This window comes from Apostichopus japonicus, chromosome 23 (genome assembly GCF_037975245.1).
Source record: "Apostichopus japonicus isolate 1M-3 chromosome 23, ASM3797524v1, whole genome shotgun sequence".
In the NCBI taxonomy this organism is placed as follows: Eukaryota; Metazoa; Echinodermata; class Holothuroidea; order Aspidochirotida; family Stichopodidae; genus Apostichopus; species Apostichopus japonicus.
Genome location: NC_092583.1, coordinates 7,296,927 through 7,324,264, shown reverse-complemented (window position 1 = coordinate 7,324,264; position 27,338 = coordinate 7,296,927). Strand labels below are relative to the sequence as shown.

General features: G+C 37.8%; 2 protein-coding genes and 1 long non-coding RNA gene across 6 annotated transcripts in view; 2 read left to right on the top strand and 1 right to left on the bottom strand.

Annotated features, from left to right (window-relative positions):
• LOC139964460 (uncharacterized) overlaps positions 1-11,616 on the top strand; it is a 123,095-nt gene extending 111,479 nt beyond the window's left edge. For 2 of the 4 annotated variants that reach the window (XM_071966044.1, XM_071966043.1), the window contains exons 9-21: positions 553-1,035; positions 1,206-1,432; positions 1,876-2,037; positions 2,764-2,916; positions 3,789-3,849; positions 4,487-4,803; positions 5,162-5,339; positions 5,809-6,132; positions 6,867-7,096; positions 7,772-7,921; positions 8,749-8,901; positions 9,275-9,335; positions 9,933-11,616. In XM_071966044.1, coding sequence (XP_071822145.1) covers positions 553-1,035; positions 1,206-1,432; positions 1,876-2,037; positions 2,764-2,916; positions 3,789-3,849; positions 4,487-4,803; positions 5,162-5,339; positions 5,809-6,132; positions 6,867-7,096; positions 7,772-7,921; positions 8,749-8,901; positions 9,275-9,335; positions 9,933-10,234 — 2,801 coding nt within the window. In that variant the 3' untranslated portion in view covers positions 10,235-11,616. The remainder of the gene's footprint in view (positions 1-552; positions 1,036-1,205; positions 1,433-1,875; positions 2,038-2,763; positions 2,917-3,788; positions 3,850-4,486; positions 4,804-5,161; positions 5,340-5,808; positions 6,133-6,866; positions 7,097-7,771; positions 7,922-8,748; positions 8,902-9,274; positions 9,336-9,932) is intronic. The other 2 variants (XM_071966045.1, XM_071966046.1) reach the window with 2 other exon arrangements.
• A 3,981-nt stretch (positions 11,617-15,597) lies between these two features.
• On the bottom strand, positions 15,598-20,174 carry LOC139964471 (uncharacterized). The gene is made up of 5 exons (XM_071966060.1): positions 19,923-20,174; positions 19,165-19,303; positions 18,399-18,736; positions 17,719-18,069; positions 15,598-17,124 (listed from the first exon to the last, which is right to left on the bottom strand). Exons 1-5 carry the CDS (start codon positions 20,028-20,030, stop codon positions 16,945-16,947), a joined length of 1,116 nt encoding a protein of 371 aa, XP_071822161.1. The 5' UTR covers positions 20,031-20,174; the 3' UTR covers positions 15,598-16,944.
• Positions 20,175-20,874: 700 nt separating this feature from the next.
• Positions 20,875-24,944, top strand: LOC139964482 (uncharacterized). The gene is made up of 3 exons (XR_011791982.1): positions 20,875-21,518; positions 22,318-22,532; positions 24,602-24,944. It is a non-coding gene; the product is annotated as an uncharacterized lncRNA (long non-coding RNA).
• The last annotated feature ends 2,394 nt before the right edge of the window (positions 24,945-27,338 follow it).

Sequence of the window (27,338 nt, the reverse complement as noted above, 5' to 3'; positions counted from 1 at the left end):
TTTGAAGTCAACAAATGCCAAACATTTACCTCACTCCCCTCGTACCTGTCTCTTTACACTAACAGGTATTCTTAAACATAATATTACAAGGGAAGCCTAGATAGATCGCATTTTTTGGGTATGTTATTGTTCCACATTCAGTTCAAGAAGCCTAAAGCTGTGGGCAGAGTATAATGGTTGTTTGAGTTCACCAGGGGAAAAATTGTGAAAACCATGCTTTACACAATATTTCACCAGGGGACAGATGTTATATTTAGTATGTTGATGTACAGTATCTATCACATTTAGTACAAGAAGCCTGTTGTTCAGGTCAATGGTAATTTCAGGACAGCCTGTGTCATTGTGAAGTAATTGTTGTTACATCACACTGCTTTTCACTGTATTACTAAAAGATCAAGTATGTTGTAGACCCTCACTACGTAAACATTATGTCAGTTCAGGAAGAAAACTGCTCATGTTACATCATCGAAACTACTATGCATTTTGGTATTCTGGTTTTCTATATCGAAGCATTAGTTACTGGTGGTTGTGTTTCTATTATTCTATTTTTAGTTGAAAATGTCAAATTTGTCCCTGATGATGGATCAACTCCATCACAAGTTTCTGAAGAAAGAGAGGAAGATTATGACCATAGTCAGGAGAGTTCGATGGAGGGAACAGAGAGAGAAGAACTACCAAAACAAAGAAATGATTCAACTATACTTGAAATGAGGCACCATCACTCATACATTGAACACAGGATAAAATGTGAAGGTGGAACTATTAGCATGATGGGGGTACATCTGACTATTCCGGAAGACGCTTTATCCTGTGAAGGTGTAATTTCTGTTAAAGTGATTTATGATCCTGACATACACCTCCCTGGAAGTGCTCGTAGAGGCAGAATGACACCCCTGATCAAACTAGAGCCAGAAGGACTGGCCCTCAACAAGCCAGCCCAGCTGACTATTCCTCACTCGGCTATTATCCCTGAGCCAGATCGACATGATGTTATTATCTTCACTGGTCTGAAAGATGAAGAAAATTTACAAGAAGGTAAAGATGGTGACCAAAGAACACTTTCAATGCATTTGATGTAAGCAGGAGTAAATTGAGTTAAATTCTGAGAATCAGTAGGGTAAAATATATCTATTTTAATAAGCTCTTCATATTTACTGTATTTAAGATTACCAAGTTAAATTTTTATATAATATTACTTATTATAGGTGAAATCACTTGGACTGAGAAGAAATCTGTTGATTGGAAGCTAGACCCGGAGAAGATCAGTCTTGATATTAACATCCTGAGCTTCGTCTTTGTTAATTTAGTCAGCCAAGAAACAGAACAGAAGCATATATTCCGTATTGTTCCATTTATTGACGGGATACTGGATGCAAAAGATGATGTTTTAATAACTATTTGTTTCTGTAAGGACAGTGATGAAGAGTACAAGGTGAGGATAATCTCCTGTTACCGTGGTGATATGTGTAGCAGTTTGAGGTGAATTCTGCTTTGTGCTGTGATTTGTAGGTAGGATACTGGGAATCTTGCTTTCTTTCATGATTTGTAAAAAGAATGATATCAAGTTGTAATGACAAATTATGAACTGATTAGTTAAAGTAGTATTTGTGTGACATATTTATTGGTTATTATAGCTCATCAAAAAGAAAACACTGTTACATTTAAAATACAGACATTTACACTTAATTTGTATCAAGAATTTAGAGGATCGGATGAAAACAAGCAACACAAATTGATAATTTTTATAAATTAAGGGAACAAAAGCTGCTGTTACCTGCTATAGCAGTATTGATGAAGAAGAGTGAATCCGCACAACAAATTGCATAATTAACTCTGCTTTTTGTTCAGTTACTTATCCATGTTCTTTTGTTTTAGATGTTGTTAGAGGACCACCATTCCAAACTCAGTCTAGGAAACTATACAACATATCAAGTTACCCGGACATTGAATGACGGCAGAGATTATGCCTCTTTCATTGATCTGATGATGTCATCGCCCAGTGATAGTTACCATCTGATGAAAGAAGAATCAAGAAAGGTTTGTAATCACCAATGTTATTCAAATTTGTCATCTAGCATTACATGGAAAACTAGTAGTTAAGTATTGGTTACCCAAATTGGATCAAAATGTTGTAGTGGTTAGAATTATGGCCCTACAACAACCGCTTTGTGGTAAAAAATACCCAATATGGTCCAGAATTGATGCAAACGTCTGGTGGGCAGTGTTGTTTAGCAGAATCTTGTGAGAGATGGTATATTCAGTAAAATTAGATAGAAAAGTTTGGTCCTATATTCGTTCACATGGTTTGATAAAAAGCTTCACTCACCATGGCTGCACTTTTGAAATCACGAATGAGGCTGTCTTTAATTCACCTCCCTTTGTATTTTCAGGTAGTGTTCAGGTGCTGTGGCAAATTTTTAGTTGCGGGAATGGGTTATTCATTAGGTGGCTCTCCTATGAGAAGGAATGAGTGAGACAATTACATGCCTTCCCAGTAATAAAACTGAACACTCATCAAAAACAGAAGGATTGATATATGCCGGTATACATCTACAATCACAGGAACTTCTATGGCTCGACTTTATATCTGTAGGGTTCTTACCCCATGGGACAAAATTAACCTAAATGTTGTTATGGAATTCTTTAATGAAATTACCATGTTCACCTTAATTATTTTATATTTATGTGGCATTGTTTCTTTGAGTACATATCAAGCATTTTCATCCTCAGTATAATTGATCTTCAATATCTTTTATCCATTAGCATGTAGACATTGATCACCTCTGTGCTGCCAGTAGAGTCTCTCATCAGTTCAGACTTAAAAGAAACAATGATGGAGACACTGACATGGTTGATGTGAAGTTAACAGTATCACAACATGAAATGAACCAGACAGCCCTTATCCTCCAATCAAAGGTGAGTTATGTCCGCTGATTGTCTTCCAGCTGTTTGTGTTCTCATATGACTCTTCATTACATAATAAACAGCGGCGACTCCTCTCTTCTGATCATTTCTTTGCTTAGTAATGTCCTGTCTGCTGGAAGTCTTGCAACTGTTTTCAGGCTGACTGAATAATGTCAGTGCTGCGACTGAATTATAGTTATTTGTTGGAATGTTAGGAGTGTAAGCTCAGTGGTTAAAGCCGGTGCCTTTCAATCATAAGGTCCCGGGTTCGAATTACTCCAAGATTAATGTATGTCATCCAGTTACAGAGTTTTTGACAATTCATAATCATGGACACTCAAATATGAAACTAACAGACTGACTTCGGTCAGCTTGCGGCTTTTAGAAGCCAGTGATGGCTTCTTCGCTAGTTCCTGCTTGCAGGAGGATCTAAAATACATACATACATGTTCTCTCATGGATCCTTTTTTTTTGTAATATTCATTGTGGATGACAATTGAATTTTATAGTAGTAGGCTGTTATTCTGTAATTAATGAGTAACTCAAAATGCAGTGAAATGCTGAAAACAAAATATACATATAACCTCTGTTTTATTCAACGCACAGGTCAATAGTAATTGGAAACTTTGTTTTGTGGATATCTTAGGTACAAATTAAATACTCCATAAATGATAGATCTGTTGTCATCAAGATTCCTTTCCTTGGGATTTCACACATTTATTATGTATTGTTCCATGTCTGTTTCAGCCCAATTTTTCTAAATTACATTCCTACTTTAAACCTATTCATTCACAGGGGTGTGTAAGACAGTCTGCACTATTGTATGTTAAACATTCATACATGTAAGGGTTCATTGTTCATATATTTTTGGTTTTTTTCTTCAGGTGAAAAACATTCTCTTATCTCCAGAAAGCAAGGAAATTCTTTTTGGAGAACTACATCCAGGTGAGTTTTTTAAGTGGAATTTGAACAAATGGTTGGACTCATAGTAGTTTTAACAGTCCGCCCTGACCTGCATGTAAGTGAAGTTGGAACAAAAAAATATAATGAATGCTCATTATCTTAGACATGCACCAGGTAAGTGTGCATTAGTAGAGATGAAAAAGTAAGCACACATTCAGAACATGGACCCTCGTGAGTGTGAAGTAAAGGTGAAAATGTAGTAGCATTTGGTTTTAGAAGTAGACACACCTAAGTGTCACTTATAACAACTTAGTTTATTGGGAAACATTTAATCAACAACTACTTTGTAGCTCAAAGCAGCTTTTGAAAGTGAAACTGTATACAAGACTAGAATTTATGCCCAAGACGAGGGCTAATAGTTGAAAAGTTGCAGGAACGTTTTGGACAGTAAACTTAACCATTTTATTGTGTGCACGCACCAACGTTCTCCATGCAGGTTGTATGCTCCTTGTGGGCCAGTTGTGTACTCTCTTGTGCATGTTAGTTGTGAACATTGCTCAAATGTTGTTCAAACCTGACACACAATTAACCTGTGGTTCATGCACATTTAGTTATACATGCGAATCTAGTCTTTTCTCTCCTTCGAATGTAATTTGAATGTTGTTGTCCTCACTTTCAGACTTACAAATGTATGAAAAATTGAAAGGAGACATTGCAAAGTTTCTGGATAAACAACATTGTAAAACGCTAGGCATGTTCTTTGGGCTCAAGCCAGCAGAAAATGAAACAATTCAGGAAGCAGCAGAATCTGGAAAGAAGCTGATGAAAATATTGGATGAAAGAGAGCTCATCATGCCAGACAGAATGATTGGACTGTATGAAGGATTGAAAGCTATTCACTTTAATAAGCTGGCAAGACTGGTGCTGGAGTACATTGACATGTCACATGAGAAGAATGGAAAGGAAAATGAAGAAGAGAAAGATGATAAGAAAATGGTTTGTGCTTAATAAAAACTTGTTAACACTTAACATGATAAGCGTGAAGCAAAACAAAAGTCACTTTGAATAAAATCAAGATCTTAGAAGGTTGGAAGGCCTAGTACAGACTGTACTTTCCGAATGAAAAGTATTCTTTTTGGTGTCATACAAGTCTATCTGAAAACTCATCCTTCCACTAATTGTGACAGTTTCTGTATACTTAAAGATACGTTTATAAATATCAAATGTACAGGAAGTCTGTGTAGAAATTTACTTAGCCAAATCAAACGCAGTAAGTAGTTTTCTATCTTCATAAAGAATGATAAAAAATGTAAATTTTATAAACAATTGTAATATTTCAACATTATTGTTTCAGGTAAAAGTTCCAGAGAAACCGGTAGTCATTTCAAAGAGGGAACCACAATTGTCAGTCAATTTCAAAATGTTGATAGAAGAGGGATACAAGAGACTGGATGTCCAAAGAGCCTTGAAATTGTCTCGTGGAAAGCTGGACTTGGGAAGACGGATATTGCTGCTTGCTAAGGAAGAGCATGGTAAAGTACCCATATATTCAGCTACATTTTTATATCTTATTTATATTTCCTGATATAATGAACCTCACTCTTATATGACAATCGAGGACCACATTTCATGCCCTTGGCTGCTCCAGTGTTCATGGAAGAAAATGTATCTTTTATTTAGTTTTGTAGGAATATTACTACCAATAAGCTACAAAATAGATATGCAATCTAGATGCTGTAAATAAACCTATTAGTCTTGTTACTGCTAATGAAAATTTCTCTTCTACATCTATTTCCATTACTCACATCAAACATGACTTATTTTCACTGTTCCACATTTCAGTATTGTAATTTCTACAAATAGCCAAAAGATTAAGGCAGATTTGTGTTAAAGAGGCTACTTTCATGATGTGAATTGAAACAGTATATGCAATTAACACATGTTAAATGAAAGTGGCAAATACATTCCTTTCACATGAAATATATTACTTTTCTCCTCTAGAGAGACTTCCTTTGTTCCCAGGGTCAAATCTTTATAAGGAACAATACTTTGATCAGCATGGAGGAGAGGTAGTTATCGCAGGTGTCATTCTGCGTGTACCAGCTGGGGCACTACACACTGGAAGGATTGTTAGTCTGTGGGTTTCTACTGAACCTGCCATTAAAGGACCTTCCTCAAACAAGAATCTAAGGTTGACCCCCTTTGTGAAATTTGGTCCAGAAAGCCTTACTTTACACAAGCCTGTCACCTTGATTATTCCACACTGTGCTTTCACTACAACTAACCAGATGGGTCTTGATGTGTACTCTGGGGTCTTACAAACAGGTCTGTTTTTTTTTTGTTTTTTTGCTGTGTGTTTTTCTACTCCAGTGAGCATTATATATAGTCAATAATATTTATTTTATCACAGAAATATGTATATGAGCTTGTGTGTACCACCTATTGACTTTTTAGCATGCTTCAAAGTGCATAATGGTGTTATTTGACACTGGGTGTGTGGTTCCATGTTAAATGAATTTTAATAAAAAACTGTTTTTTCTGTAGAGGACAAAGTCTGAAACATTGTAAGCAGAATGATTCAAGACAGGTTGTGTGAACTTCGCATGTACTATTTAGAGTCACAATTGATATATGAAGCCACCTGAGTACGCAAACACAATATTGGGAAGAAAATCACTAAGCATTCTGACTCTGTGTAATGTAAAAGCCAATATCTCAAGAAGGAGGTAATTTCCAGACAAATCATCTCAATCACTTCAAGAAACGTTTAGTTGTACCTTGAGAGCAAACATTTCAAAATGAAATAAGCAACATAACCAAAGGGAAATTATACCCTTCAAGCTGTGTTAAACTTCAGGGTTTTATCTAGTGACCTTGCATCCATACATAGAATTAGAAACATAATATTTTACTACTGTGATGTTCTATGTATGCAGTGATGCATTTTCTACCACCAGACTGTCCCTTCAAAGTCACCTATGGTATAGTTTAGGATTGGTGTTCTACCTTTCACCATGTTATAAAACCTTACAAGCAAAATGTTTCAAAATTTCCTTCAGATAAATCTGTCAAATGGAGCTTAGAAAGGAAACACCTCAGCTGCTCTATGAATAGTCAGCACCTTGAAGTTGAAGCTCAGAAACCCTGTCTCATTGGTCTTCATGTCCCTTCCATAGCTAAGATGAGGAAGCGTATTTGTATTTTACCGATTGTTAACAGAGTTTCTGATTCGGGGGATCACATGGCAATCCATCTTTGGTTTCATAATGATGACAAACTGGAACATGAGGTAAGTAGCAGATCTTGTCAGCTCAAGTGGTATTTTAAATATCTCATGAATTCCAGTTGTCTGCCTTTCTGAATGACAAATGGTTAATACACAGAATTGTACAGGGTTGATACCTTGTTAACCATAGCGATGAAAATGAAATAGTTCTAGCTTGATGCTCTACAGGCCGAACCCTTCTGACAGTCAAACTGTGATGAAATAGTTAAGGGAGGGTCAAGTGAGATAAGCTGGTTCCTGTGGCCATTAATGGTTGAACATTATAACGTTGTAGTGGTCACAATGCACTGATCAGATGTCCTAGAACAAAACCGAATGTTCATAATTTATTGATGGTGGTCATTGACAACTGACAACAAGTTTTGTAATTACAGACACATTTGTAAACACACCTTGACCAGGTGTCCAAGATTAGACAAAGATTTATATTTCAGAACAAAGGCTGTCAGACTATTAAAGGTCTTTGATAATGCATCCTATCAGCCACTCAATTATATTAGATATTTGTAACATCTCCATTTATTATCGAAGAATGACCACGCCAGAGAGGGACATTCTGCGGAGCTGGTATTGCTTCCTGGTCATACATAGGACAACTAATCAGTGTGTGCATTGTTGTAAATATTCAAATTTACATAAATAATCATATATATTATCTGTTTCATTTCGTATTAATAGAGTCTTATCAATGAAGAAATCTACCAGCAAAAGGGAACCATAATTCATGATCCTGTGTCTGTGTCTGTTCAACTCAAATCTATGACTTCAACTTTATATGTTAGCACTAACTCCAGTACACCAGAGTGTAACCCACATCCTAGAAAAGTGGTTAGTAATATTTGTTAAATATTCATATTTATTTGTTGGCAACATGTAAAGAATGCAGCTAATTCCTGTTTTAAGGGTAATTTGCATTTGTTGGAAGTAAAGTTATATGCATCTATTTACTTGTATGTATATGGTGTAATCATTTGTTGTTATTTAAATAAACATTATCTATTTTAAAATTGTCTCCTGTGATTGCTATGATATGCAATGAAAGAAAAGGGGTCAGATAGTCCCAGCTGCTTTGTCTATACAGTTGATTTCATTATGGACTAGTCCTTCATTCCATCCTCATTAACTGTCCATGTATTGATTATATAACTACTTTGTTATGTTTGTAAATGTTATAGTCCCTTGTTTATTTTTATTTTGTTAATATGCTAATACGAATAATCATTCTGTTCAAAGCTCATAAGAGCTGTACAGAATATGAAGTTGATATATTTGATAGTCTTGCCTGAATGCTAACCCCTTCTTAAATGACTTTACAAAACCCATGAATATCAATATACATAATTCCATTAGTTGGTCATAAAGTACTTCAGTTTACCATATATGTGTCCACTGGGGTACATGGGTGCTGTCAAAGTAAAGCACACAGCTATATTTACAAATTACTTTGCATTTTCCAATGTTTACACCTGGATGAAGACAGGCAGTTGAGGTTAATTCCCTTGCCCAAGGCCAGATCATAACGATCCAGTCGACCAGGATTGGGAGCTGCATCCTTTAAATTGCAAGCCTGGTGCCCTAACAACTTGACCACAATGGTCAAAGCCCTCAAAATTTTGATAAATGAATAATCATTACTTGATATTTCTCTTTTCAAGGATGTTGCTATGGAAACCCTATGGGTAAAGAACAGACACAAGGTAGAATTCCGTCTTCAGAATAAAGGGCTCAAAGATACTGTCCATCTGAAAATAGAAGCAAGATATGGAATGTCAGTGAAGAATTTATTCCAGCTTAATATTCAGTTGCAGGTAACTTGATTTTGGTTTAAATTAACACAAAGAAAAATTTGAATACAAGGAATTTAATGTTTTACTTTGGATTTATCTTAACTACTGAGACTCCTTTTATATTTATTTATTTTGTTTTTTTACCGTTATTGCATTCTCAAATTAAGTCATGTTTTTATTTCTATTGAAATCTCTACTTTGTTCGCTTAACTTGATGAACTTATTTCCGTAATACAGGATTAAAACATCATGTATCCTTATTATAAGTCTTCATATCACAAATATAATACATACCAAATATCCTAAACAGTAAGTACTAATTAGCATATATTAACATTATCACTTAAACCACAGTTTGATACACACTGTCAATTGATTCATTTCCTCTTCACAGATTGACAAATTACTACATATTGACCAAATCACATCTCCATTCCAACTCGTCCTACCTGAATGTAAGTAATTAATAACATGATTAAAATTTAATAGCATGTTAATTAAATGTAGGCGATTATATGTTAAATGTTTGATGTTTGCCTTACAGTCCTTACATATGAGATGTGTACATGTAATCTTACTTTTCATACATGAACATTTAACATACTGCCTACAATTCCTTACATATCAGATGTGTGCACCTAATCCTACTTTGCACAGAGGAGTCTGGCTGCAATTGCTATGTCAAGAGGGGGACTAACTATGAGCGTTTTGCAATATTTGATATTAAGGAAACATCAATTTTGACACCAAAGCAACACACTTAAAGACTGGGTATAAAGAATGTATTGAAGTCACACTGCAGTGAAAAATAGAAAGTAATGAAATAAAACCCTCTTTCAAAATATACATTCTGGAGTTAAATCAGATTTTATATTTGGCATCATTGAAAACTGAGCGTTTAAGGTTTATTTTGCCAGTGTGTGTAAGAAACACATCACTGTTGTCTCAATTCTGAATGTTGTTTGCATGAAACAGGTTCTGTTGAATTAACAGTATGTAGAGTAATGTATTTAACGTATTTGCAATTTCCGCCTCTTCTTTCAACCTCACAGCCATCATCAATTCTTTTGATCAGCTAAAGCAGAACTTATCAGAACATCTTGATGTTGACCAATCTGCACTGCTGGCAAATATTTTCCAACTTTCCGAGGAAGGAATCTCTGATATCAAGAAGCACAAAAAACCAGGAACTCCTTTATTAGAGAAGCTGACCAAAAATTCACTGATATCTCCAACAAACATCACAAAATTGGAAAATACCCTAACAGAACAAGGAAATGAAGAATGTGCGAAACTTGTCAGAAAATTCAGAAGTAAAAATCCTGTAGTTCAAGCAACAATGTGCCCAGAATAATGACTGAATTCATAATGTGGTTTATTGTTACCAAATAATGATGAATACGAACATCATACCAACAGTGGTTCTGTACCAAGGGATGTATTCACTTAAGAGTCGGGGGGGGGGGGGGTCGGTGAGACATTTGTACGACAAATGTTACTTACAATCGGAGCTAATAATCACAGAACTATAAGTGTAATTACACATGTAGGAGTTACATGAAATATTCTCCTCCCCTGTCTAACACTGTTATGTATGTATATACTCTATGTGACTAAGTCCATATTGGTAAGCTTGCCTTTAATACGCAAACAATTACAGTAACGTATGCAGTCTTGTCAGCATGTGTGTGTTCGTGTATGTGGCCCAGACCTGATAATATGGATGTATTGCTTCCCTATTGTGAGCAGAGGGGTAGGAGGCTTCCAAAAAATGGGGGGACACAACATCAGAGGGGCACTTTCTCCTTCCACAACCACCACTCGTTATGCTAAAAACCGATACACACTGGCCATATCACCTAAATGTATATGATGTGTTAGTATGCTATCAATAATATTATGGTACACATGAATAATTAAATAAAATATTAAAATTAACAAAGGCTTAAGATATCCAAAAGACAGTTGTTCATCAAAGAGGCACATTTTATTTGCCAGTAGTGCACATTGCTATTTTGGAAATTAGTTGGGGGCTCGTGCCCCCCCCCCCCTCCTGACTCCTACCCCCCTGACTGTGAATACAAGGTTGTGATTGTTTTGGTGGCACTTCTATATAGAACAAAAGTAACTTTTACAGAGTTTTCATATGGAAGATGCATTGTTCTTAGAATCTTTTTTGTTTTATCACGGTAAGTTGAGGTCAACAGATGTTGAAACCTGACAAATTGTGTAAACAAAGTGTCTTAAGAAGTGCAAAAGTTTCCAATATCTTGACCCCTTTTGCAGATTTCTTTGTCATTTGAAAATGTTGTATAACATTTCACACTTGGACTGATGTGTCAGTTTGTACATCAACCTGTTACATAAAAATGATGTTCAGTAATTTCCAAGATTGGCTACTCATAAAAGGTATACTCGGGTGGCTCAATCAATGCTTAGATAATTACTGCCTCCTCCGGTCAAACCACATCCTCATAGCCTTTTTTTGTGTGGAAAGATATGAATTTGTTAAATTTGATCATATTAAGTTGTGAATGCATCTGTCATTAACAGAATGAATGTCATCATGGTAATTGAGCTGAAAATGTTTCTGTTTTCTTCATAGTATCTTTATCATGTATGTATAGAAATATAAAAATCTTCAAGAAAAGGTGAGAGCTGATGAACTATCTGGCTGTCAAAGAAATGTACATATTCACTTTATTTCATTGACAATACAGATACAAACTTAGTAATCATTGATTGTTCCTATAGATTTTTTATTACCTGTAAGTTGAGGGTGATGGGAGGAGACTATGCCAATGCCAAATGTATCTCTGGATAATGTGGAAGCAACAGATTCAAAATACTTTACAACAGACCTCTCAATACTCATTTAAGTACAGAGATCATACGGTTCTCATGAAGACCTTGATTTTAGCTTTTACTTTGACAGACCTATTCGTTCATGATTCTTTTTGAGGAAAATCACAACCGTTGCGTACGTATATACCTTTTTGGGAACAGAATGGGTTTTTTGCATTCCTGTAGACAGGCTGGCAAACATTAAGAGAGCTCATCACTAACGAAATGGAAGTATAGTTTTTATACCTCAAGTCATCCTAGTGTTGTTCATAGGATTAAAAAGGGTGGGGGAGGGGAGGGGTGGCAAATTCAAAACTGATTTAGGTAGGGGCACAAACCTTTATGTAAGGAAGGGATGTGAATCAAGGGTTTCACAAAGCAGGTGTTTTCCCTTGGATCATTAAGGGAGGAAGGGGGGGGGGGGGTATCGTAGGGAAAAAATGATTTAAACTTCAAATGGTTTATTCTGAGGCATATTCAGACTGTATACTAGGTCTATATAAGTAGCTGTAAACGCAATGTCATGCTAATAAATACTTTGTTCCCCGACTGACGATTAGAGGTGAGGTGGCCTCCCGCGTCTGCGCACAACACTGAGTCATTCACAGCAAACTATCACACAAAGTTACAAGCCAATTCAATAAACCTGTTCTGTAGTTATACAACTGTGTGTTTAACAAAGATGAATTATCTCAGTCTGATACATTGATGACATTCACTGATGTGTATCTGACAATCACAGTATATTTGTGTTGAGATCGAAATACCTCAATATTCAACAGAGCCCCCCTCCCCGTAAACTCCAAACAAGATGGCTCATATAATTCAAACTTGGTATTACAATGTGCACACGCAGTGATTCAGTGGCGTAGCCAGATGGGGTAAGGGTGCAGGGGAATACCCCCAGAAATTTTCGAGGACGAAAAGTGGAGGGCAATAAAAATAAATGCCACAAGAGAAATAAATAGTGTTATGACCCGGATATCTCAATCCCACTGGCAGCAGGGACCCAAGCACCAGCCCACCAAGTTACATTTAAAGCTGTGAGACGGAGAGAGGAAAAGCAGTTTAGCTTTAATTGTTGTAACGTTAAGGCACATGTTAATCAATCGATCTATAATAAAACAATAACTATGCAGTCTCACAAATTATACCTAACTGCATATTTGGATAAGGCATCTGAATGAATTTTCATCCTGACATACACAAAGGCTACTTCTAGTTCTTAAAATAATAAAATGAAACCTGCTCAATCTTTCCAATAATTCAATATATAACAATACAATCAATCTCACGGGCCGTAAATACTCATTTCTATCTGGATCATTTCGGGTAATCCCTTACTCTTGCTAATAAGCAATGACGTCACCCCTCATGACAGTTCTAAGGACCAAATGTACACGCTGTAGCCTACTCATAACGCTAGGTCACTGAGCAACATTACGTACAAAGAAATTACCTAAAATGTCACATCTACGGCTGATACATATAATATACTATTATTAACAACATCAAGAAATAAATCACTTTTGTACTGATATGACTCGTGTAAATTATGATTTTGTACCACTAATCGAACTTTAACGACAACCAATTGTTATGCGAATATACGTAGGCCCATGATAACACAGACATATCCTACATGCAAACCTGACGGTCTCGTTTAAAACGAATATTAACTCTCAAGTATCGATGGCAAATCTAGACCATTCGTCATACTGAAACACTTTTAATAACGACAAATATTTAATCAACAACCTAGTAATACTTTCATATTCACATGAAAGGGATTTAAGCATCGTCTTACCTGTGAGACGGAGAGAGGAAAAACAGTTTAGCTTTAATTGTTGTAACGTTTAGTAGTAGTGGTGGTGGTGGTGGTGGTGGTGGTGGTGGTGGTGGTGGTAGTGGTAGTGGTAGTGGTAGTAGTAGTAGTAGTAGTAGTAGTAGTAGTAGTAGTAGTAGTAGTAGTAGTAGTAGTAGTAGTAGTACTTGCGCAAGGTTTATTGCTTCCTCGAAATTGTTAATGTTAACGTCCTTAAATTGCGACTTTATTTTTCCAAGCAAGCAAGCAAGGTAGTAACGTTAAGGCACATGTTAATCAATCGCTGAGGCTCCCCCCACCAAACGCGCTATTGAACGCCAAAACAAACAAAGAAAAAATAGGTAGGGCACCGCTAATCATATCCATAACAATAGTCATGATATAATATGATACTGGTTAAGCTAATTTTCTTATAGCACGGTGTGATCTACATCTCACTAAGTTGTCCTCATTAGCAATACTATAATGAAAGAGATTTCTCTGAACGAATTAACCCTATTAATCACTCCCATATCAATGATCGGGGTTGTTACATATTTGGTATGTGTTTATGCATGTTGACACTATGAGAGACTGTGTTAAGTTGATTGCTTATCTTTTACGGTCTCCATACAAAGAGAGTTTGTCGCTGTACCTGTGTCCAGGGCGTCACTTTCGGGGGGGGGGGGTGTGAGTAGAGAAGCTTCTCCCTTCCCCGAAATTACTTTCATAGGGTTTGTACCTCAAAGGTTGTCTGTCATATCCTGTTGTTTGTTAAAAAAATAATAATTGTCATGTATATCAGTGCGGAGATCCATCTAAGCTGTGGATTCATGGTTGCCCGATTGTCTGGAAGAACTGATACCGTAGAGCAAATTGCTGATACGATTACGAAACTAATGACAATAATTTCATCTATACGGCACATCTTAGGACTGTACATATCATATCTGCGACCTCCAGCCATAATCTTACTATGTGCGATAGGTCAAGTTCTATATCAGCAGTCAGATTGTGTTTATCCAAACTTATCGGGAAACCCGACAGTTTTTATCTAAAATATATGTATATTAAGCGTTTTCTGCCTTACATAGTTGTGTGGCAGATTTTAGTTCCACCCAGTGGCGCAACCACATTCTGGTTGGGGTGGGGGGGGGGGGGTGGAGGGAGGCTGGTCTCAACAATTAATGGGGATTCACCTCCCCCAACACACACACAACAGTGCACAGAATATCACAAACCTATTGTGTACAATACATGAATATACAACATGTATCTGTGGAACAGCCTAAACAGTTTGAAATTATTTTCTTTTTCCAAAGTTTCAAATATAGCACCGTTTTGTACTTTACCACGATTTCTCTCCTTAGACCCCTTCCTTGCAAAAAATATCACCTTACCCGCTCACCATCCAAGTACAAACATGATGATTGCGCCCCTGGTCACACTTGACCATGCACATTTTGTGATATTGAAATGTGAACACATTGTATATTTAAAAAATCTACATTTTGATTTTGTATTTGAACACGTCAGATCAGTTTTCATGTAGCCATAAGAATAAGACAGTGACGTAGAAAGGCTGAAAGCTGGTTTGAGGCCGTTCCGAGGAAGTGTTTGTAATTTTGTAGATTACATCTCGAAATGACGACGTTTCATCTCAACATTTTGACAATTTATCCCAAAATTTGGATGTTTTCTCTACACGTTTCAAGATTTAGCTCAATATTTTGCAGTTTTGTCTTAGTTATTTGACTGTTTAGCTGTGTCACGTCATTGTATAGCTTTCTATCGAATCTACGACGTTTCAGATAAATTCAGAAAATTTGAATTTCATCTCGAAAATTATCCATTTTCCCCTTACTTTCAACGTATTACTTCAATTCATCACAATCCGAGGAGATGCTTATCTTATCCCAAGTTTGGTTCCACAAGTGAATATAATGTCTTCACTGCAGGTGCGTAAATAACGCTTTGATCAATATGACTTTTCATGACACCATATTAGCGATACCCTCTGTTACGATTTCGAATTTTATGGGAAGGGTGTTTAGGTATTAGAAGGAAGTTTGAGAAATGGGAGGGGAAGAGAGGAGGCACGTTCCAAATGTCTGTTTAAGACATCGAAAGTTAGAGATTAAATTGATATTCTAACAATTTATGGCAAAATATTGATGTTTTAAACCCAAATTTCAATATTGTTGGCGCAAATAATGTTAGCTCGCTATTTTAAGTTTTATCTCTACATTTCGCGATGTTTTGCGGCTTCGTTTTTCTCTCGAAGTTTTGACGTTTAATCGCTAATTGTCGATGTCTTAACCAGACATTACAACACTTCATCTTAAATTTTTGTAATTTTCATCTCGAAATTTATTGGAAAATTGGAGACTTTTCGAGATCATTTTGTCAGACGAAAATACTAGCACCCCCCAGTCGTCGAACCTTAGTGACACCCCTCCCTGTATTGCTTCCAAACTCTGTAGATGATCATGGCGGACGGCAGTATACAGGGGGAGAAGGGGAGGATATGGATGGGGTGTTCTTTTCAGTAAAATGAATGACTAGGTGGTTGATATGATTGCTTCTTTTGGAATATTGCACTGTAATAACTTGAAAATCGCTGATGGGAAGTGGAATATGATTCTTAATTAAAGTCATAAATACGTAACAAACTCTATACTATAGTACAAAAATTACAATCCACCCAAAACGTTTGATGATGCATTTATGATCTATATATTTACAAATTTAGGAATAACAATACCAATTTTCCTTGTTTATAACAGCTCTCGATTCGAGTTTGAATTTTTGCTTTCATTTTCTTGATCATTTAACCCTAATTGACCCTCTATATCCAGACCGGGAAGTTTCGACAAGACCACTCTCCTCTTAAATACCTGGACCTACACTAGTCACGTGACCCAACAGTTTCCAAAACAAACAAACATGCATACAAACAAACAAATACTTAATCAACAAATATTTGTAAATACTTATCCTTACTTATAATATTAAAGTGTGAAAGTGTGTAATGTATAAGTGTATTTACAAAAAGGCTGTAATACAAAAAAGTTGTTCTTAGGAAAAAAATGTTAATACTTGTCCTGGAAGAAGGTTATAAAAAAAGGCCTCTGTTTGCTTTCAACAAAAAAAAAAAAAATAAGTTGTTACATAGTTTGGTGTTCGCCATGTTACTTAATAATACTATACCTTATATATAACTATACCTGATACTACTTAATACTCACAAACAAACAATAAAACACACAAAGACGAAAACCACAGACAAACCATTGTCTAAAGAACAATACACAAAAACTGCTGAGTACATGACGTCATCTATGTCCACTAATATTCCTATAATCTAGGTCTCGTCTACACTTCCGGTCTTTCAAATAGAGGGTCAAAGAAAAATATTAAAATTGATTTAAGGAAGAGGGACCCTCATTTTCGGGACCACACTTCGTGGAAGGTGTGCGTGGCCATCTGGCTGCTCTTGGTCGTTCAAGCTTTTCTTGTGAAGGTTTACTGGCTGCTTCTGTAGTTGTGGGAGGCTCTAAGACTTGTGAAGTTACTTGTCTAACTGCCGCCCTTTTCTGTGTTAGAGAAGAAATATTAAATGTGGTTTAAACAGAAATAAAATCAAACTCATTCCAAATTCCAACTTTTGATTAATTTGTTAATCAAACTCGTGTCATTTTTTTTTCCTAATTATTCGAGATGTTCATAAATTAATGAAATAAACTTTAATGAATCGTTCAAGGTGGAATATAATTTCAGAGAGAAGATGAGGGCGGGGGGGGGGGGGTAGGTGAGCAGGGTATGAAACTATGCAACAAAAACAACTACATAAGCAAATAAAGAAATGTTGAAGTAACTACAGCATTTAAGAAAATCGTTACTTCATTATGATATTTTAAGGGCGAACATTCTATTCTACGATTACAATTGTCAGTCTTCAGTAACTTCTTTAACAGGAACTCGATCGGGATAGTGAGGGTTAGAGGGGGGTGGGGGCAAGACAAAACTCTTCCTTTCAGACTGGAATATATGGAATGAATGCCGACAGTTTCATTAACTTTACGAATATTGTTGCCTATTTTCAAAGAGACGAGGAATGACCCCTCACCAGGCCCCCTGCCTAACCCATATAGCTGCTTCCCTCTACCTTTAAATCCTATTTATCTTACCGGACGAGCAGATGCGGCTCTACTGATGGACGATCTGATAGTCTCGTCGATCTTGGCAAACTCTCCCTGATCATCTGGCATCGACAGGTTCCATCTGTTGAAGATTGCATTGATGGTTGCCTCCAACTCCTCCGTCGAGTTGGCGTATTTCGGCTCCTCTCCGTCATCCATCTCCTCTTCGGACATCTCAGCGGTTTCGTCGATGTCGATTACCTCCTCCTGCCACTCTTCATTGTCCGGTTCCTCATCCTCTTGAAAGATTTCACGACAAACATCCTTTATCTCCTGGAACCGACTCTTTGTTCCAGAAAGTGGGGTCGGGGCGGGAGTAGTTGGTGCAGGTGTCATGCTCTGTGACAGAAGAGAATTATCCGATAGAATGGGACTCTAGCCAAAAACCCGTCAGGAAAGACAGGAAATCACACTCTCTGACAGGTGAAGTATATCCAGATAGTTGGTAGCGAGTCCTACTTAATCAAGTTTTTCACTCTTCAAAACATGGCAACGCTGAACCAGACTACACTATAATTCACGATGTAATAGTGCAGTAACATATGTTCTGTAACAGCTACCTATCTATCCTCATGCTGACAGGAATACGTAACAATACGAAACATTTTATTACTGGGGATGAATGGGGCGCCCTCTGTCACAGTAAACAGAAATGAATTAAGACCTACCTCAATCTTGAGGATACCTTCCAAGTCCATCTCCTCCCCAGCCTCCTCCTCCTCCTCAGCCTCTTTGTCCTTCCTTTGCTCCAGTTTCGATGAGAGCATCCCCTCGACTTGTGTCTTTATCTGATCAAGCAGGTGTTCAGCCTCTTCTGCACCGACGGCATTCCCACTCAAAGTCATGATATCTCGGAGAAGTTGGATGTTATCTCTGTGATGATTGCAAGAAGTTCTGGTCAATCCTCGGGAGTTGGGGGCGCATGCGCAGTCTTGATCTACTGGATTTTCAGGGTGACCGCGGCGGATTATGCGGGTATCACATCGGGCATTACCAGTTTGAAATGCTGTATGAGAGAAACGCAGAAAGGATAATGGAAACTTTAGCACTTACAATACAAATCTTTTCGTTACGATTGGCAATTTCTGGAGGGAATCTTATATAGCTAAACAATCCTCAACATTTGCAAACTTTCGTGTGAGTCGAAATCAAGTATTATGGATCTTAGTTAGGAAGCCAGTCAAATTATTTCCCTCTACCATCACGTGAAATAAAGTGCAAGCACATATATCATCGGGAACATGAACTTACAAAACACTTGATTTTTTACACTCTGGAATACATTTGTAAGACAGCAGACTTTTGTTTCACACTGTTTCACGATGAGACCATTTTTCACTTATAACTCTTTGCTTCTTAACACGTTACTGTACCGTCTGAATAAAATGTTTTTACTTTGTAAAATAGAAATTAAAACGTTTAATATAAATTTACCAGGTGTCTTGGCACGGCATTCCTCTCCTAGGTGGTCCGAGAGGTTGATAGAGCATGAGGTACTGGTAGGGCTTCGGCACCCAGTCTCTGCAGATGCTTTGAAGGGCTGAACACGGGTCAGGCGCACGGTTGGTTTGAACTGTTGGTGCATAAACAGAACATAAACAGATCTTAACAGAATTCCGTCTTCTTTCATAATATGGTTGTGGGCGGGAGGCCCAGGGTGTGATAAATGTTAGAGCGAGGGGGGAGGGTCAGGGGTGCCACTAAGATGTAACCTATATATGCATTAAAACTATTGATCTGTTGGTCAGCGATCACTCTGCTTAAATGGCAGGCCATTTTTGGTCATATTCAACCCACGCTGGTTTGAAGTTAATGAGCATGACGATCAGCGATTTGTCACAACGGCACATCGCGGTAGTACGGTATCGTCATACTTTAAGAGCTCGCTTGATAAATCTTGAATGAAGTCGCTACAGCCAACGATAATGTAAGATGTCTAAACAGAGCACATAGTATAATTGCAGCTGTGCCGCTAAACGCAGATGTAGGCTACACCAAAATATACCGTAGTATATGCGTATCATAAATTTAAGAGGGTCTGACGTACGTTATGATCCTGGAGGAATCTTCGGAGTCAGATTGAACCAAAGCAGACAAAAAGTTGTCAAGTATTCACTCATTGCGCGCTCTGTGTAGTTGCAATTACTACAGCTGATGTGCTTGGCCATTTTTTTACTTTCTTTTCTACTCACCAGAGCTCGGCGTTTTCGGCCAATCCACCGTTTAAAGTTGCCATATCGTCCGCTTGGGGCGGATGTAGTCACTGATGCGACCTGGACTTTTGAAGAAACACAACCCATTTTGATGGATAACCTTTAGCTTTAGAGACACATAGAGTAACCGATAGCGAAGCGATAGCACATAAATGTGTTGACAATCTTTCTTGACCTTAACCAGCGGATCAGTTCATGATTATGACGTAGGCGCTTATTTGAATAATGTATAGACCATGAGCACACGCATTTCAACAACAGACGTTACACGTGTGGGTGCGCGTACGCGTTCACGTGTACATCTCCATATATAGACATTGCATTGATATAATCACCTTAGAAACAGTAACAGCGATACGAGAGCGACGCACTGAATACTGACGTAAGATTGTGTGTTGAACGTACATGTGTCGGCCTGGCACAGAAAGCATAAGTCGCACAATGTACTTCTGCGTAGACTCACTAGTAAACAGCGCCAATTGAGCTACACTGAAAAAATAAACTAGTCAATATTGCCACGGACTAACGTTAAATTAGTCTTTAACGTTAGTCAATGCACCCGGACTAGCAAAAATCTTCGTTTCATCGCTGCTTCTTAGTTAGTTTACACTGACTAAGGAAAATATAATCGCAGCTTAGTCGGTGGCGACGGACTAAGGTATTTTAACCCATGGACTAAGAACGATACGGACACCCGATTTACGCCATAATCGTAGCTTAGTCGGTGTCGACGGACTAATGTATTTTAACCCAATTCGATTCACTTCAATTTGGAAACCGAGAGGCAACGGCAGCTTGCTGGGCTTGGCATAGTTTCATACGATCACTCTAAGCAACTTTCAACCGTAAATCACCCAAGAAGGTCTTTAGAAGAATGGAGGTATTAACTGCATCATCGGCCTACCTGTTATTCCTTTAACTAGAGGTAAAATTAAAGTTAATTGTTAGGCCACTGGCACTAGTACTGTATTATGGTTAGTGTAACGCTACCGTTGTCACGTTGGCGTTTCGCAATACACAAGTGCAATGACAGTGAGTAGCCTATAGGCTTCTACTGGGTACTGCAGTGCATTCTCAACACTAAAGTGTGCATTCTAAACACCAATTAACAATGTGTTATGTGTGTATTGGGCTAGATTGAACAGTGGCACATAATCTTCTAATTTATTCCCAAACAAATGCTGGAACTATAAGGCTCAATAGTTTATTTGAAGTCTACACTCATTTGGTAAAGATTTCCTGTAATTTCCCATGTGAATCTAAATGGGTAGGCTTTGTGATATTGAATAAGCAAGGCTAGACCTTCAAACGTACAGTCACAGTCGGCTGAACACATTATGTTGGCTAGTCAACGGTATTATATGTTGCGAGCAGTCAGGATGCACGCTTCAGTTCTATTTAACCTTTTCATTTATCATTTTTTAGTATTTAATTTCCGGTCACGCCCAGGAAACAATTGCGACATTCCTTCACGGTCGACTTGCTTACTGTAAGAAGTATTAACCGTTTTTTTCTCAGGAAAGCTTGATAGTCTGAAGTTATTATAACATGTGCTTTTAGTATACTGCCAAAAGAGTAAGTTGTTGTATTTGTATTGATATTTTATGTAGAAGTATGTAAAATTTAGTATGTTTAGTTTGGTCTAATTGCACGTTTTTTTACTGTCCAATGTAGTGCAGGGTTCACTTGCGCGAATTCAAATTATTCTGTTTATGTGTATGTATATGCATCGATTCTTAGATTATGATGTTTTTTTGACATTTATTTGTAATTCAAGCATATCTGTTTAGTAGCAAAGTTTAAAGGTTAAGATTAATTAGTTTTCTCTTTTTGAACCTAGATTGAATGAAACTCATTGGCGTAAATAATAGATCAGATGATACAGTTTAACGCAGTTGCTAAAACTCTGGGTATTCTCTAGTCTTCGCCGGTCCATTATATACTTTAGTACTACTAGTAAGACTAAATCAAAACGACCGTAGACAAACTTAGTGTAGCAAAGTACTGATTCTCCTCTAGCCTAGGGCTAAACAGGCTTGTTATGTGAGCAAGCAAAATAACAACTAAAAACGATTAGGCCTATAAATAAGTTGGCTCAGTGCATTTCTGTTTCTAAAATTTTATATTTTTAAAGATCATAAAAACAAACAAAGATTTAGCCCATGTTTTATTATCTCTGTATTCTGGGCATTTGATTCTGGTTGCAATGGTGATGACACTCTCGTTCAAATTTTCAGCTTTATACAGTCTGCTTCAAACTTTGGGATTGTTTTTTTGAGACTATAGTGGAAGCAAATCTCACATAACTTTGTGGTGACAACTTTATTTATTTATTTTTTCAAATGATGAATACTTTGCTGTTTCTTTTTTCCAGCAGGAATTGAAAAGCCAAATATCTAAGTCAAGGGTGAGCTTTCCTGTGATGTACGACACCAGTGTGGAGGCAACAACAGAAGAGGAGAACTGTGTTATATATGGCTTAAAGACATGTTTTAAGATGATATATTGGTACCCTTCGCAGAACAAAAGAGTTTATCCAAGAGTCCAAAAAGCAAAGGAACAAGTACTATAGAGAAAAAAGATGGAAGAGTGAGTTTAACTATTGTACCCAACTGTTTAATGATATTTAAGATACTTTTCATAACCTGTTTTTAAAAAAAAAACAGTCTAGTTTATCATTTACGTGCAAGCTTCATAAGTTTGGTCAAATTTTCACTGATCTGTAGAGCGGGAGTCCAGAGGGTTTGGTTAGCTGGGAAGGTAACCAATTGCCTTGTACATCACAATGTTCACAGTGCATTCCTGTATATGAAACCAGACGACTGGCAAACCGACTGTGGTGGGTATGGCTGGGAGAGCAATTTTAAAGTCACCTGATAGCTAACCTAGATCAGTTTTCATGGTAACACATCAAAGTAAGTACAATATGTCAGGTATGGCCCCAAGAGCAACAAATGGCCATTGCCAGTAATTATTGGTGGTGGGGTAACCCTGCCAGTGATCTATAATTGACCCCTCACGGCTGACCTAGGTCAGCTCATGAGGTAACCACTTGAAACCTACTGGAAAATGTTGGTTAGGACTTCAGATACAAGGGATGGGCATTGCCAGTAATTTTTATTGGTGGGGTACCCCTGCCAGTAGACCCCCAATATGCCCATCCCCTCATTGACCTAGGTGAGCTCATGATTTGACCAGTTGAAACCTACAGGAAAATGATAGGTATCACTTCATATGTAAGGATGGGCATTTCCAGTATTTTATATTGGTGGGCCACCACTGCCAGAGTCCGCCCATCCCTTACATATAGAATCCTGTTAATAATTTTCCAGTAGTTTTCAACTGGTTAAATCATGAGCTGACCTAGATCAATGAGGGGGGGGGGCTTTTTGGGGGTCTACTGGCAGGGGTACCCCACTAATATAAATTACTGGAAATGCCCATCCCTTACATATATATAGAGTCCTGCCAATCATTTTACAGTAGTTTTCAACTGGTTACCTCATGAGCTAATCTAGGTCAATGGGGGATGGGCATTTTGGGGGTCTACTGGCAGGGGTACCCCACTAATATAAATTACTGGAAATGCCCATCCCTTACATATATATAGAGTCCTGCCAATCATTTTACAGTAGTTTTCAACTGGTTACCTCATGAGCTAATCTAGGTCAATGGAGGATGGGCATTTTGGGGGTCTACTGGCAGGGTTACCCCACCAATGTAAATGACTGGAAATGCCCATCCCTTACATATGAAGTGATACCTATCATTTTCCAGTAATTTTTCAACTTGTTATCTCATGAGCTGACCTAGGTCAATGAGGGAATTGGCATTTTGGGGGTCTACTGGCAGGGGTACCCCCCCCCAATATAAATTACTGGAAATTCCCATCCCTTACATATGAAGTGATATCATTTTCCAGTAGTTTTCAACTGGTTACATCATGAGCTCATCTAGGTCAATGGGGGATGGGCATTTTGGGGGTCTACTGGCAGGGGTACCCCACCAATAAAAATTACTGGCAATGCCCATCAGTTGTATCTGAAGCCCTAACCAACATTTTCCAGTAGGTTTCAAGTGGTTACCTCATGAGCTGACCTAGGTCAGCCTTGAGGGGTCAATTATAGATCACTGGCAGGGGTACCCCACCACCAATAATTACTGGCAATGGCCATTTGTTGCTCTTGGGGCCATACCTGACATATTGTACTTACTTTGATGTGTTACCATGAAAACTGATCTAGGTTAGCTATCAGGTGACTTTAAAATTGCTCTCCCAGCCACACCCACCACAGTCGGTTTGCCAGTCGTCTGGTTTCATATACAGGAATGCACTGTGAACATTGTGATGTACAAGGCAATTGGTTACCTTCCCAGCTAACCAAACCCTCTGGGATCCCGGTCTATTGGGATCATTATTAACATGATTAACATAATTATTAAGCTTTGAGAAATAACTTGGTGTTATGCTGTGCAAAGCTAATAATAATTTGGTAAAGCTGCTATTCCTGGCTTATAATTTGAGGGACCTAGATTTAAATGTATACCTCCCAATATGTTATAAAATTTTAATGTAAATGTATGTTTATGATGATGTGAGTTATCATGTGCTATATCTGTATCTGTGCTTACACGTATATCATATTTTCTGTTCACAGGTCAATAATGGTGCAGATTTTGGCTTCCTGAAGACAAGTGGGAGGCCATTTGTAATTAAGAGAAACACTCTTTGTTCGTGAAGACTTAACTGGTGTCGATTTGGGGTACCACTTTAAAAGGAAAGTCATGAGGAACCCTTGCCCAAGATTCAACTTTGCATTATTGTGCAGTGCTATACTTTTGCGATTCATGTTTGATCCATTAACTTGTCTTAACTTTGTTGGAAAAAAAATCAGATTTTCAGATTTTATTTACAGTGATTTCTTCTCTATCTGTCGAAAGTCAGCCTTTTGTAGACATCAGAAGTTTTATCAGAAATAAATACTGCCAACGTACACATTATTTGTGTTTCTTCTTCTCTCTTTTCTTTCAGTGATGCTAGTCAGTGAAACTAGTCGGGTTTACTTCTTTCAGTGAATCTAGTCGGTGCAACTAGTCAGTCGATATGGACTAAGAAAGGTTAGTCGGGAGAGGCACCATCCTGACTAATGTAAAACCTGCTATAAACTAGTCGGTGGCTCATATAAATTAGTCGGTAAAGACCGACTAATGTCACCAACTAATGTAACTGACTAATATACATTTACCGACTAAGAAATTGTTGATCGACTAAGCTGACGGACTAAGATGACCGACTAAGAAATCCAACTGACTAAGGAATAAATTAGTCGGTATAGCAACTGACCAAGGCTATGTTAGTCGGGAGAGGCACCAGATGGACTAACGTTATGTTAGTCGGTGAACCAATTTAAGTTTTCAGTGTATAGGCCCTATACTGAACTTCTTACTGAAAGTGAAACATAACTGTTAATGTCTTTCCGTATTAGAAATATGGTTTTAAGCAGTCCACATACGCGTATACACGTACGCCTCATGATTTTGTGTGTAAGAAGTAGGCAGTCATCAATCTAGAGCTAATTCTTATAATATTTGATATATCTATCGTTTTATAGGGTTCATGAAGAAAAGAAAAAGACGGACTTTACTTTGCAATATTTATTTTATTTGTGCGATTGTTTCTGTTTCTACTAACAATTATTAAAATGAAAGCTTGGTGTAAATCGGTGTTCATCCATTCGTCCTTCGGATAGAGCTTCGCAGATCCGTAGAAAAGCATAACATTATATATAAGGACAATACTGCGACTACTTTTCTTGTGGGTGGGGAGCGGAAGGGATAAGATTCGAAGGGGAAAAAAATTGAAGGTAAGGATTGGAGATAGTTTAGGATACTTTACAACCTCGTTAAAATGTGCAGATCTCACCATGATAGGAGAATGTGACTGGGGAAATGCACAAGCTCAAAGACGGTATGATAATCGAAAATCAATCGGCTACTGATTATATGTTGGCTATGCAGGGGCGTATCCAGGATTTTCTAACCTGGGGGCGCGAATTACTATCTAAGCGGAGCGCCACCATCGGTTGGAGCGCAGCCTACAAGAAAATTTCTTGTTTTGATACCACCCAGATCACCGGAAATGGCACTTCTCGGGCTTGAAAATGACCAACCACATGAACACATTTTGCCTGAGAACCAAGTATTTCCCAATAGTTTTTTTTTTCCCTCCATAATCTTTTTGAAGATTGTCACCAGTCATAAATCATGTTCGAACTCATCGCATGTCCTGTGGATTATTGCTTTTATGAGTGATTCTACGTCGCGGCCCACAATATCCGTCAGCCCCACTTTTGAAGGTTTTAAGCCCATTATTCGTTGAGAATTTGAAAATTTCCATTTCTCGTGAATAAACTCACTTCAAACCATACCCATAATGTTGTACAAAATTTCATCTATAGACAACCAATATAGAAAAACCTCCTTCAACCCCAAACAGACCGGTTAAAATTGCACGAGTAGAGGGAAGTGTGATGAAGAATGTTGGTCAGAAATTTTCGAATATTCAGACACAGATACTTTTTTGGTGTAGAAATATTGCAACCTCTTTTAACGGCTATTACAAAACTTGGTTGAAGTAAATGAAAAAATAGCAGATATATCCGAAAACGAACACTATACACATAGGCGTGGGAGGCGGGGGGGGGGGGGTCGCCATTACTAATGTAAAAGAGAGTTTTGACATAATTGGACCTACATGCTTTTTCTCCATCTACATAAGACATTTGGTTGTTTACATTAGCATCCCGCGGTATACTGCGCAACTTTCACGGACCGTACGGTACACGATGGCATGCGATGTAATAACCGATGCTTGCTTATACGATATCGATATTAATGTTGAACGCGCGAAAAATTTTGGTTATTTTTTTCGGGCAAGTCGGACAGCTTTGAGGCTTTACATCCTGGAACGCCATTTTCATGCTCACTGATCATGTGATATCTGCTATTTGCTTTACAAATTCGAACATGCGAGTAGCGAGGAATTTGCCAAGGTAGGGGCGAAGCCTGTAGGCAAATTATCTAAGCGTAGCGCCACCATAAGTTGGCGCGAAGCGTACAAGCAAATTTTGGCAGAAAATGCCTCCCAGATCGCTGGAAATGACGCTTCCCAGGCCTTGTTAGTGCATCTAAGCACTTTCTATTTTGAAATTACTAGCGATATCATAAAAAAAAAATATGCTGAAGGGGGGGGGGGGCGGTCGCCCCCTTCCCGAAATGCGTCATGTTCCCCGACGACACGGTCGAGTTCGAGACCAGCCAGAGTTGGTTTCATAGCACAATTCTACAATTGTTTAAGGCGTATACACACACACGCGTTATGATAGACCATATATA

Excerpts from the sequence above, each read along its gene's own strand:
- LOC139964471 (XM_071966060.1), bottom strand. The coding sequence starts at position 20,030 with ATGGGTTGTGTTTCTTCAAAAGTCCAGGTCGCATCAGTGACTACATCC. Across the intron at positions 18,070-18,398 it reads AAGGTATCCTCAAGATTGAG|AGCATGACACCTGCACCAAC; the intron begins GTAGGTCTTAAT and ends CTTCTGTCACAG. Across the intron at positions 17,125-17,718 it reads GAGCCGCATCTGCTCGTCCG|AAAAGGGCGGCAGTTAGACA; the intron begins GTAAGATAAATA and ends TCTCTAACACAG.